General features: G+C 51.9%; 1 protein-coding gene across 1 annotated transcript; it reads left to right on the forward strand.

Annotated features, from left to right (window-relative positions):
• Positions 1–3,601: 3,601 nt before the first annotated feature.
• LOC309416136 (microtubule-associated protein 1 light chain 3 alpha-like) lies at positions 3,602–10,587 on the forward strand (the record flags this gene model as incomplete). Its single annotated transcript, XM_082015712.1, has 3 exons — positions 3,602–3,700; positions 8,706–8,812; positions 9,331–10,587. The coding sequence occupies 3 exons, from the start codon at positions 3,602–3,604 to the stop codon at positions 9,491–9,493; spliced, it is 369 nt and encodes a 122-aa protein (XP_081871838.1). The 3' UTR covers positions 9,494–10,587.
• Positions 10,588–13,443: the final 2,856 nt, after the last annotated feature.

Here is a 13,443-nt window from a genome sequence, read left to right on the forward strand (position 1 = left end):
TGTCTCCAGGGAGCCTCAATAACTGGCTGCGTGTGCCCTCTAGTCTGACTGGAAATGGGGCTGACATTCTCATCACCCGATTGTGAATTAGAATCAATTGGCAATTGTCCCACGCTATTTTTCAATACAGGTGGGGCTGCTGGGACTAACAGTTGTACATCCCTCTGTTCTTTTTCATCTGCAATTTTTTATTATCACAGCCTAGGCTACAACCGCTCTTTTTTTTTTTTTTTTTAATCAGAAGCTGTATACATCACTAGGTCAGTTGTTAGTTTACATTTTTTCTGAATATCAGGATTTCTGTACAGAATCATAAAAGCATCAACATACAAAACTTCATCCCATTTTCCCAAGTTGATGACAAAACAACATTAACTGCAATATAGTGTTATACTTCAAAAGCCCATTTTCAGGCCATCTTTCACCATCTTCCAATTGATATTGTGGCCACCATTGGTTACAATACCATTTTAATTTATCTTTAGTCATTGGTCCCCTCCAAATTTATTCCAATTCTTTAGGATGCATCCTAAGAGAGAAAAAAGAGGAGCTTTTTAGAAAGATAGTACTTACCCATTTCGGTACTGAGAAAAATTTCCTAAGCCAACGTTTCATACGCAAAAACTCCAAATACAAAATGAGGGATCTCTTCCCTATGTTACAATGTGTGGAAACAAAACTATGCTACTGCTGCGTATCTTCTCCGAAGCGTCTTATGCAGAGCTTATACAAATAACAACTTCAACTTCTTCCTTAAGAACCGGTGTGCAACGCGCCAATATACACACAGCGCAGAGGTGTTCTGTTATTGCGTCTTTGTGCAGATATGGGTGCTGGCGGTATTCCACAAAGCTAGCAGCCCACACAAAGGAACTACTACGTATTTATCTTGTTACTTGATTAGTAAAAACCCACCTAAACCTATGCTCACTGGCTAGTGATTACCGTAACACTTGCTACTGGTCAGTTATCTTTCAATTAGCCTCGCTTGCTATGTCAATCAGCACGCGTGCTCTTGGCAGGTGGGGGGGCAATTTGCACAGTCCCTCAGTTGAGTCAGTGGCTGCGATCTCCGCCTGCCGCCTTTACCTTTCCCCCACTTATGGTGGATTCTGATGATTTCATACCAGCGCTTCCTTGTGGCAAGATGTTTCCTTCATCAATCCCTGAAGTCCCTCTTTCCAGTTCCTCCTCCAGAGGCTGGTGGTTAGTAAGGCACGCCAGAAGTAACCCGGCCTCCTGTTTCACAGGATACTTAGTGAAAAGTCTAATTTTCTGCTGTACACCAACTTCATACCTCTTCCTAGAGGCCATTTCTTCACCAGGAACAGTCAAACACATCCTTGCAGGAGTGGGCAACACCAGGTTGGACTGTTGGGACTGTTTGCAAGGCCGGTGGTTGGTACGGCTGTCGTGCTGCGGCTTTAACGGCAATATCTGTTAGACCATTTCTTAACTCTTCTTTTGTCCTTCTGTGGGTGTGGGCTGGCTGATGAATGACAGCAAGTTTCTCTGGAATTGTACAGCTTTTAACAGTTCAGTAATGTGAAGAGCATTGGATGTTTCACTTCCACTAGTATAAACCCACACAGCCTCCATAACTGCCTAGTAGCATGGCATACTCCAAATGCATGCTGAGAATCAGTACAAATATTCACAGTCTTTTCTTTGGCCAGCTGATAGACCTCTGTTAATGCCATTAATTCTGCTGCTTGTGCACTCAGCTTCAGACTGAGTGGTGAAGTCTCCACTACTCCATTCTCCGTAGTTATTGAATAACCCATAACACACTTGCCATTCAGATAATATGAAGACCCACTTACTTACAAATAGTTCCAGATTGGGATCTAGAAATGGCACATCTGTTAAATGTCCTCGAGCCTTTTCAGCTTCACGGCTTGTTACTATATAGTCATGATAGGAGTTCCTTCCCCAGGTAAAGGAGCAGAATAGCAGGGTCCAGTGTATTACACTGCTTAAGTTCTATGTTTTTCATTGTTAGAATCAGCTCATAGTGGTGTATTTGCTGTGGTGACATTGCCTGCTTATACCATTGGAGGATGTCCAAGCACCAGTTTCCACTCTGTTCAACTAGGAGTGCTGCAGCAGCGATTGCACAGATGCAGGCAACGGATCCTTGAGCTACGGGGACTGGCTGAGTCGAATAATATGCAATTAGATGCTATCATTCCCCAAAAGCTTTGAATTAACATCCCTGAGGATGGGGGGGGATGTTTTTCTGGATTTTAGTAAGGCTTCTGACACTGTCCCTCACAGCAACCTTCTGGACAAGCTGTCCATCTGTGGGATGAGCAGGTTTATGGTGCGGTGGGCGAAGAACCGGCTGAAGGGCAGGGCCTGAAGTGTTGAGGTGAATGGGGCTACATCTGGCTGGCGGCCGGTCACCAGCTGTGTCCTTCAGGGCTCAATCCTGGGGCCAGTTCTGTTCAATATTTCTATCAATGATCTGGATGGAGGAGTGGAATGCACCATTAGCGAGTTTGCTGAGGATACGAAACTGGGATGTGCTGTTGACTCTCTTGAGGGACAAGATGCCTTGCAGAGGAATCCAGATAGACTGGCGCATTGGGCAGGGACATCTTTGACTGTATCAGGTTGCTCAGAGCCCCATCCAACCTGACCTGGGATGTTTCCAGGGATGGGGCATCTACCATCTCTCTGGGCAACCTGGGCCAGTGCTTCACTGCCCTCATTGTCAAAAATTTCTGCCTTACATCTAGCCTAAATCTACCCTCTTTCAGTTTAAAACCATTACCCCTTGTCCTACCACTACAGGCTCTGCTAAGAGGTCTGTCCCCAGCTTTCTCAGAAGCCCCCTTTAAGCCCTGGCAGGCTGCAATAAGGTCTCCCCGGAGCCTTCTCTGCTCCAGCCCGAAGCACCCCAGCTCGCTCAGCCTGTCCTCACAGCAGAGCTGTGCCACCCCTCTGAGCACGTTTGTGGCCTCCTCTGGCCTCGCTCCAACAAGTCTCTGTGTCTCCTGTGCTGAGGGCTCCAGAGCTGGACGCAGCACTGCAGGGGGGTCTCCCCAGAGCGGGGCAGAGGGGCAGAATCCCCTCCCTTGCCCTGCTGGCCATGTGGCTTTGGGTGCAGCCCAGGCCCTGGCTGGCCTTCTGGGCTACGGGCACGTCGCCGGCTCATGTCCAGCTTTTCATGGGGTCTGACACAGCCCTTGGGTCTCTCTGAGATAGCACAGAAATCCATGCTTCCACCTGGCTGCACATCTCAGAAGCACCCCACTTCCTTTCAGACTGCGACGGCTTCAAGGCAGGACCCCCGGCCAACAAACTGCCAGCCCCACTTTTCCTCTTCTCAGGGCTCGTCATGGGGTGTACACGGCTGGCCTCCTGCACCGGGGGCTTCTACACACACGTCTGCTGAAGACCATCAGACCGTTACCAACGACGCCGTGAGGCAGCCGCAGCAGCGAGCGGCACCCCCGAACACGGCCCGGCCCGACCCGGCCCGGCCCGGCCCGCCGGAGGAAGAGGCGGGGCGGCGGCGGCGGCTGCCTTCCACTTCCGGCTTCCGCGCGCAGGCGCCGCTGGGCCGGAGCGCTGGCGGGAGCCCCGCCGCGCTGCCATGGCGCCGAGGCGGCGCCGGGGCCTGGCCGCGGCGGGCTCCCTGCTGCCGCTGCTCTGCGCCCTGCTCCGCGCCGCCGCCGACACCAGCACCGGCCGGGTCGGTCTGGGAGCGGGAGGGGCGCCGGGCGGGGCGTCGAGCGGGGCCGGGCCGGGCGGTTCTGTGAGGCGGCGGGGCCGGTGGTGCCGCAGCTGGGGCCGGGGTACCGTGGGGCGGGAGGGCCGGGGCCGGGTTGTGCGCTGGAAAGCTGGGCGGGCAGCGGCTCCTCGGCGCCCGGCTCCAGCCCCGTCGCCGCCCGCCAGAAGCCTTCGTGCATCGGCTGTGGGCCCTCGTCGTGCCGCGCTCCGAGGCGGCCGGTCTTGGTTGCTGCTGCCGGGCCGGGCTGGGCTCAGGTGTGCGGCCGCTGGCAGCCGTTCTGCTGTGCCTGGGCAGGTTGGGAACCGGCAGGCGAAGGCAGTCGTGCCCCTCCTGTGTGCTGCTGAGCATCAGCGTCCCGGGAGGAGCTTTGGTTGGTGCGTGTGCGTTGTGTCGTGGCCCTTTTCCTTCGCCCGCTGCCGCGTCCGAGCCTGGCCAGGGGGGGAAGGGGATACGCGAGGGTAGCCCAGCCCCCGTCAGAACTGTTTTGGTTAGCGTGCTCTGCCCTTGCTGCTCAAGGACAGCTTGTTTTGGTCAGACCGAAGGTCCGCGTGTTCCAGCACGCTGTTTGTCAGAGGCCAGTGCTAGGTGCCAAGGCAGTGGTAGCAAATGTCCAGTCTCCAAGTAGTTTTGTAGCTCAGGTTTGTCTTGAGCCATTGGTGATGTCCGTGTTGAATAGCTCTGTATGTCCATTTACTTGGTGAACTTTAACGTGCCCGGCCCAGATGCTGCCTTACACCTTTTTTCTCCTGGTTTGGTAGCAAGGCCTTCCTGTCTTGCCAAGGGATTCTGGTATCTTCTTGTTGTCACAGAGAAATGGGGATTGTTCTCCCTCTTGAGCTCCTCCTGACGTGAGCCTCTCTCCCGCTGCTGTGTTATGCTGAGGGAAAGTCGTGCATCTCCCCTCCCCGCTGCTCTGAGTGATCAGGCTGCCAGTGTGAGAGCAGCGCGCACAGATGGTTTGTCAGTGTTTGTGTCCTGTGGGTCAGAGGGAATGTCCTCATGGCTGGAAAAATCTTAGAGGATATATGTCGATCTCATAGTAATCCTTGTCCAAGTATTGAATCGGAGGGCTGGGGTGTTGGCCAGAAGAAAGAAAGTGAAAACAGTTGAAAAGTTATGGTGGAAAGTTTATGAAAGCAAGCGTTCATTCGGGTTTTATTGGCATTTGCTCATAATAGCGAATTAATCCTTTTTCTTGTGGTATCAAAGTGAAGGTGTGGGGCGGGAAGAGAGGGGAGGGGAAAAAAAAATCCTGAATTAATGGGCGTTTTTGAAAACGCTGTTCTTAGCCTTTTGACAAATTTGACATGTGGTTTTATCTAGGGCTGCATTTTGTGGGGGCGGCGGGGAAAAGGGGCAAAGCTCCTTGAGGAGAGTTGGCTATTTTCCTGTTCTGACAATTTGCTAGATACCTGCTATTAGTAGAGGAAAAGTGCATCTAACCAGAGTCCCTGCAAACCTTCTGAGTGTGTTTTTTGGTTGTTTTGTTTCTTTTTTTGAAAGAAATACTCCTGTGCTTAGTGCAAGTGTAAAGCTGAACCTGTGTTTGCAGGGATTGCCCAGGGCCGTTAAGCCGTTTGCTTGGAGTGGTGGTCCAGAGGCAGCAGTAGGTGGTCGGCAGTGGGTTATTGGGAGCATGCTGCTGTGGGGACTGAGAAATCTCACAATTGCAAGGCAACAGAGTGCACAGGAGGTCTCTGGAACAAGGACAGGGCTTCTTGGGCATTTCTGATGTCTGCCCCAGTTACTCAGTAGGGATGGCGGCATGCCTCCATCACCCTGGGGACCTCAGCGCTGCTTGACTGGCCCAAATTACTAGTTTCAGTGAAGTTACCTCCACTGAAAGCAAATGGTGGCATCATCCCAGTGTGAAGGGGTCTGTCCTGAATACTACGGCGTGTTTGGGCCGTGCAGAGAGGTCTCTTAGGTTGCGTGATAAAAAGCTCATCTGCACACCCACAGAGGAGCATGGAGAGGCAACGGCAGGTGAGGGAGCCCAAATAAATCCCCTGCCCCGGCACAGTGGTGCACAGAAACCCAAAGTGCAGACTTGGAGGAAGGGGCAGCCTTTTCTAGGCTCCTGCAAGGGCTGTGCCAGGGAGCTGCAGGCCCAGTGCCCAGGGCTGACATGACTCAAGATGGATCAACAAAAAACCCAATAAAATAAATCTAAAGGATATACATTATCCACAGTCCTACAGAGACACCTACGTCTACTCAGTAGCACCAAGAATCTGTTGTGGGTGTAATTAAAAGCAGTTAAAACTCGGGAGCTGCCACCGCTCCATGCTCCCAGGTTGGCCTCATCCTCTACCAAAATCCCTTTCCACGTCTTCAGACTGGCCCCAGAACAAGGTCTGAGTTTTGAAATGCTGCCCAAGCCCCCTCTGCAATGGGACTGGGACCCCAGGCTCTGCCCTAAGCCTTTCCACCTGTGCCCAGCTCATGTTATTTCTGCGGTGAGGTCTATGGTGGGTTCCCACTGCAAGAGCAGGCGTCCCACACTGAGGAAGCCCCTGGCCTGAGGCAGCAGCTTAGAAGAGGATGCGGCAGGGGAGGTGGCTTTGTATACAAGCCCTGTGGCCACAGGGATGTAATATTAGCATGTGATCATGCGTTTCCCTCCAAAGCTAGACAAGAACATTTTGTCCATTGGCCACCTATTCCCATAGCTGGGTTACCCAAAGAGCAGCTCGTGTTCCGGAGACAAGAAACTGTTGGAGTTCTTCTACATGACAGGCCCTCTGTCTCCTCAGGGCACAAGGCAGTTGCTGCTTTAACAGCCAGGACATCCTTCTCAGCCCATTCTCGGGCTAATTAAGAGGCTTTTCTTTGTGGGATGGAACTGGCTGGTAATTAGAGATGTCCGCCTCTGTTCCTGCTAGATGTGAGAAATGAGGCACAGCCCAGGTGCGCAGGGCCCTCTCTGCCTCTTTTGTATATGCACAAACAGTTGCTGCGTAGCTGCCCCGTTCTGCAAACTGCCGTTAGAAACTTGAGGTCCCGCTCTTGCCTGTTTCCCAGTGGCCAGAGCAGCATGCCCTGTATGTGGTTGTTGTGAGTGTCCAGCCCCTTGAGACTGTTCATCTCCCAAAAATTCTCATCTGTCCAAGTAAGACTCAAATTAAATACAGTAGGATGGCTCTGCTTGTCTTTCTCCTTCCTCTGCTCTCCTCCTGGTGGGAGGAAGGGACATTAGCAGGTTGGTGAGGGGCATCTGATGTACGATTTAGTCTGTTGCAGAAAATTAGTCTTTCATCAGGTCTCCGTCTTGCCAAAGGCGCTGAAGGAGTAATACCTGGCTTTCTCTGGTCTTTTTCTCTGGCACTCTTGCTTAGTATCAAGAGGAGACAATGGACAATGTGAGAATACATTTGTGGATTCACGGAGGCCTTCGTATGCTGCTTGTCCAGCCCTCGGGCTCCTGGGTTCCCCTTGTGTGAGCTTTGTCCAGGATGGGCTCTTCAGAGGACATTTAGGTAGAGAGCTCTCGCCAAGGTGCCTCGCACTCCTCCCTCATCCGGGAACTGCCTGCAAGAAAGCTTGGCCCGTCCGGGCGGGCCTTGAGACAAGCAAGTCTGGGGAACTCATCAGACATTCCCAGCTCACTGGTGATACCGCAGCATCCCAACCAGTGTCTGATTTGCTTTAGGGTAGAGGCAGCAGCAGTTACGTTGCTGCTGCTGATGGAGGCTGGTGTGTCAACAAATGATTAAGGGAAAGGCAAATCAACGTTCCCAGAGGTTCCCTTCATGCTTTTGGCTCCACAGAGCCATCCTCTGGGGATCCTGCTCTCTGCGTGCTGCTCCATCCCTTCACTATCCAAAGGCATTTGCAGTCTTCCGTGTGTTTTTGGAAAAGACCTGGGAAAATTATTTGTGGGAACTCCTTGCCTTATAGTGAAAAATAATGTTCAGTCTCAACTCGGAGAGGATGATGAACTGATTAGTATACAAGCGTCTTTCTGTGGAGAAAACAACTACGTACTGGAGAGATGTGAGAGTCAGTGTATCACTGTAATGGGCACGTATTGAGCTTTATAAGTAATGTAATTACTTCTTTTAACTGCCTTCTTTCTTAGAATACAAATAGTGCGTTTCCAAGCTGGTGTAGAATAGCAGTTGTAGCCGTCAGCGGACACTCCTTAACAGAAGAAATTCATTAATTGTAATAGCAGGAAAACCGAACTAAACATTGTTTAGCCATTTCAGAACGTAAGTGTGGTAAGGCCTCTTGGTTGGGCTGTCCCCGTGGTGGCACTGTGCCGAAGTCTGGAAGCTCACCGCGCAGTTGTGGTAGCACACAGGAGAAACGTCCATGGGTTTCTGATCCTTTTTGGCGTCAGTGTGTCTAGCGTTAACATGAGGAGTGGGACTGGTGAAATCCAAACTACCCTTTTCTGAAGGAATGCTTTGGGTGGTTTCAGGGTGATTTCTAACAGCTCCTTGTTGGGGAATATCCGCAGCTCTTCCCGAGCAAGCAGGGTGACGCTGAACAGCAGCAGCCCCGAGCAGAGGCACAAAAGGGAAGAAAAATGTCTCTTGCTGTGCACCATGAGTTCAATCCTTAGCTCAAGCCAGCAAAACCTGTGGTTTTGGTCAGTCTGAAAATGATGTTAAAATACACTTCACTCCTCTTCCGGATCTCCTGCATGTCAGGAGAGGTAGCTATATCAATCCACTGACGCCTGCTGTTTGTCAGCCAGCCAGAGCAAGTGGTGCTGTAGTTCACTTACCTTGGATGCTCTCCACCATGTGGCTCAGGCAGACAGATGACTCGTTGCTCAAGAGCTGTCTGTAGCCAACCTGATGGTCATTGCTGATGTCCTTTGTTGTTGTTGTTGTTTTCCTGGGAGGGTGAAGCAAAGTGGGGCCTTAGCTCAACTTTTCCACTTGTTCTAGTTTGACCTTGAGGCCAGTGCTTGGGGCACTGTAAACTGTGGCTGACCCTGATGACTTTCTCCCAGGTCATCATCGAACGCTATAAAGGGGAGAAACAGCTGCCAGTGCTGGACAAGACCAAGTTCCTCGTCCCAGACCATGTCAACATGAGTGAATTGGTCAAAATAATCCGGTGAGTGGGGTGGCCCCGGCTGGCGTGCTGTGAGCCTGTCCTCACCCACAGGCCCTGCACACAGGGTGGTGGGGTGAGGGTGAGGCAGAGGCAGCTGATGAGGGTGGTGATGGGGACATGACAACCACAGCATCCTTGTGTTGTGGTACAGTGCTTGGGGGGCTGAGGGGAGGCAGGTTCCTAGCAACTGGTGAGGAACCGTGACGTCTCCCTCATAGGGATGCCCCATGAGCTGATGAGGGGGACTCCAATCCCCTTCTTTTATCCTCCAGCTCAGATGGAAGAGGCCCCTCTGCTTTGCCCGTGCCGGCAGCGCTTGGAGAAAGGGGCTTTGCAGAGTCCCGACTCCGGAGGCCTTGGAGCCCCGAGCAGCTCCGCTGGGCTCACAGGCACCATGTCCTGAGCCTGTGGGAGGGCCTGGCCCCATGTGAACAGCATTGCTGGGGGGAGGTGGACGTGCCGTCGCGGTGCCTGCCCCAGGTGGGTTGACTCAGGCCCTCCTGCCCTTGCCCCCACAGGCGTCGCTTGCAGCTGAATCCCACCCAGGCTTTCTTCCTGCTGGTGAACCAGCACAGCATGGTGAGTGTGTCCACCCCCATCTCAGAGATCTACGAGCAGGAGAAGGACGAGGATGGCTTCCTCTACATGGTCTATGCTTCCCAGGAAACCTTTGGCTACTGAGGCCTGCCGGGAGGTGGCGTGTCGAGACAGATGAACTGTGGCGCACAGGCCCCCGGCCTTGGAAGACAACACAACCAGAGGGGACTGTGCTGACTCCCTTTCCCTCCCTCCCTCCCTCCCCTTCCCATCACCCTGTCACCAGAGGCTCGTGGCGTGTGTTGGACTTGCACAGCCCTTCACCTCTGTGTCGATGGGTCCCGCTCCCTCCACGCACGCACACCCATGTGCGCACATACGTACAGACACCCACGCGCACCCATGGGGCCTCGACTTCCCATCCCCTGTGTGTAACCTTCGGCTGCTCTCACCGTGCTGTGTATGTGTGTGTGCGCGTCCCTGTAGCCTGCTGCCAGAACGGTTCGGCCGGTGACGGAGAGAGGACAGGACACTGTCGCCTTTGCTTTCAGCACAGGGAGAGCCGCCTCTCCTCCAAGACACTAATAAAGGGCAGGAGGTCTGCAGAAGCAGCAAACAGATGTTACCATTGCTCCCGAGTTTTAATTGATTTTAATTACACCCATATCAGATTCTTGGTGCTACTGAGTAGATGTAGACGTCTCTGTAGGACTGTGGATAATGTATATCCTTTAGATTTATTTTATTGGGTTTTTTCTTTGGGTTTGTTTTGGGTTTTGGTTTATTTGTTTGTTTTAAGGGATAGATTGGAATGGGGAGAGGGGGTGATCTTTCCTGTATTCTGTAGGTAAATAAATTGGGCTTCGTTGCACTTTAAAGCATAGTAGATGTCAGAGTGGAATTTACTTTTAATTTATACGCGTTGGCCGTATATAGTGCTGCTCCTCTGTTGACAGTTGTACCTAGATTGTCTTTATTCCTTTTTTTTTTAAATAAAATTGATTTCCCTTCTCTCTGTCTCCCCATTGCATGCCATTTTTCAGTCTCAGTGTGGCAAAGAATTTGCTCAAGGAATGTACTGATTTATATTTGCTATGTTCCCGTTCCTGTTTCTCATGTATTATACCAAAAAAATGTATATGATAAAATCTCACCCAGTTTAATCTAGACAAAGGTAAATATATATAAAAATATATATATATATAAAAAATAAACATGAATTCAAGTTGTGTCTTGTAGGAATGTTCTGTTCCCATCTCATTTGTCTGTGTTAATGTCCCTGGTGTCAAGTAAGAGCGATGTGTGTTCCCCGTGTTCGCTGGCGCATTGTTTGCCTGCCCAGGCTTTGGAGCTGGTTAGTCCAAGCTACGGCAAAACCGGCTGGCTGGGGTTGAGGGGCTGAGGCAAAAGGTGGAAGCTCGGTTTAGAGGACAGAGCACTGGTTAGCCAGGTGGGAAGCATGGGAAGCCCTGCCCTACCTGTTACATAGTGTTAGGTAAGTCTCTGACCCTGTGACCAAGTTTCCTCATCTAGGGGGAAAAAAAAAAAGAAAATAGAGGTGGGGGGCATTTGCAAAGTCTCTGCTTTTAAAGGAAGCTTTGAGCAGTGCAGATAATCTCCCTGAGCACTCGGTCAAAACTCTTTTCCAACCAAAGGCAGGGGCTGGTGGCCGTTTAGCATTTCAGTGTGTTTCCCTGCCCCTCGGCTCGCTCTAATTCCTTTGCCCAGCAGAGAGGGGTTTAGATACTGTTTCCCTGAGTTACAGCTGACTGTCTTGTTTATGTCCCACGCCTGCAGGAAATCTCCTGTCCAGGGAAGGAGCTAGTGTAAGGGACAAGACCCAGCGGAGTGCACGCAGGTGGGCAAGCGCTGAAGAAAGATGGTAGGAAGCCAGCTGGAAGCAACAGCAGCCAGCAGAGTGTGGGTGAGAACAGTTGCCCCACTGGTCCTGGCAGTGGGAGCAGCAATGGGGCTTGCCCTGTGTTAAGCACCAGCCTCATGGTATTTAAACTCTAGTCGCTGAGCAAAGGTCCTCTCGCATCCACCTCCCTGTGGGATGGGCTCCTGCAGGTGATGCGGCCCCACAGCAGCGTCAGCCCAGCTGAGGCGTCTCCCTTTGGGAGTTGGGAAAGGAGTGGCAGATGTGCTTAAACACAGTGGGCTGGAGCCCTTGGTGGGGTATAGTAGTGGAGCTGAGGTGTCTCGCTCTCTCCACCATGAATGCAGTCACCTGGAGATGGGCTGATTCACCTCACCACGATGGGTCTCTGCTACATGTGCTTCAGTCAGCAAAAGGATGCTTTCAAAAGGCAGAGCTATGGGAGAGGCAAAACGGCACTGCCTGTGTCAACGTATTGCATAGAATCAGAATACTTTGGGTTGGAAGGGACCTTTAAGGGTCATGTAGTCCAACCCCCCTGCCATGAGTGGGGATATCTTCAACATGTTAGGGCGCAAGTCTTCTGAGGAACAGCTGAGGGAACTGGGGATGTTTAGCCTGGAGAAGAGGAGGCTGAGGGGAGACCTTATCTCTACAACTACCATAAAGGAGGTTGTAGCGACGTGGGTGTCAGTCTCTTTTCCCAAGTAACAAGTGATAGGATAAAGGAAAAGGCCTCAAGTTGTGCCAGGGGAGGGTTAGATGGGATATTCGGAAATATTTCTTCACCGAGAGGGTTATCAAGCTTTGGAACAGGCCGCCCAGGGAAGTGGTTGAGTGACCATCCCTCGAGGTACTTAGAAGATGTGTAGATGTGGCACTTACTCAGAGACATGGTTTAGTGTTGGACTTGGCAGTGTTAGGTTAATAGTGGGACTCGATGGTCTTAAAGGTCTTTTCCAACCCAGATTATTCGATTCAATTCTGTTCTGTTCTATTCATGAGGTTGCTCAGAGCCCTGTCCAACCTGACCTGGGGTGTTTCCAGGGATGGGGCATCTACCACCTCTCTGGGCAACCTGGGCCATTGCTTCACCAGCCTTATTGTCGAAAATGTCTTCCTTAGATCTAGTCAAAATCGACCCTCTTTTAGGGTTACCCCTTGTGCTATCGCTACAGGCCCTGGTAAAAAGTCTGTCCCCATCTTTCTTCTAAGACCCCTTTAAGCCCTGGCAGCTGCAATAAGGTCTCCCCGGAGCCTTCTCTGCTCCAGGCTGAACCTCCCCAGCTCTCGCAGCCTGTCCTCCCAGCAGAGCTGTTCCAGCCCTTGGAGCATGTTTGTGGCCTCCTCCGGCCCCGCTCCAACAGGTCCATGTCTCTCCTGTGCCGAGGGCTCCAGAGCTGGATGCAGCACTGCAGGGGGGTCTCACCCCTGTGGAGTAGAGGGGCAGAATCCCCTCCCTCGCCCTGCTGGACACACGGCTTTGGGTGCAGCCCAGGACAGAGTTGGCCGCCTGGCCTGCGAGCACCCGTTGCCGGCTCATGTCCAGCTTTTCATCCACCAGTACCCCCAAGTCTTTCTCCGCAGGGCTGCACTTGAGTATATTAAAAGCAGAGGAAATGACATCAGGTTACTGCTAGAGCAGCTCCCCTTCAGAAGAGCCCAGAGTTGCTGCTAAATCACTTTATTTTCTCTCCCTTTTGCCTCCTATGTGATATTGGCTTTAAGGTTCAACCACTTCCAGAATCTCTCCTCTCACTGATTTTCAGGTGGTTCTTTGCTGTTCTCCTTTCCTCCACTCTGCCCTTAGTTCCCTGTGACTTGCAAATGATGGTGAGTAACAGTTGGAGCTCATCCCCAGAGCCCCAGGGGCACATGCCAGCCCTGCTCATTCGTACACAGTTCTGTTTATCCTATAGATTCAGCTGGAGTCCGCGCTGGCCTGGCTTGTAATACCTACGGGTTCTCAAAGGTCTCCGGATGGAAATGCTGCTCTCTTGCCCCTCCCTTCCCATGTGGGAGATGAAAGTGGACCTTTGCCTTGTCCTCCCTTTCTGCTACCCTTCAGCTAGAGAAGCTCGGGAAGTGCTGGGTGTTTTGATGCAAGCAACTGCTGGTGCATGAGGGCCTGCCTGGGCTTTTCGTAGCCTGGTGCCGCTAGGCGTTGCTTGACTAGAGAAGTTAAACTTGCCAGACTGGCTTAACGGACTGACCA

This window comes from Phaethon aethereus (assembly GCF_964289735.1).
Source record: "Phaethon aethereus genome assembly, contig: HAP1_SCAFFOLD_281, whole genome shotgun sequence".
NCBI classification, from domain to species: Eukaryota; Metazoa; Chordata; class Aves; order Phaethontiformes; family Phaethontidae; genus Phaethon; species Phaethon aethereus.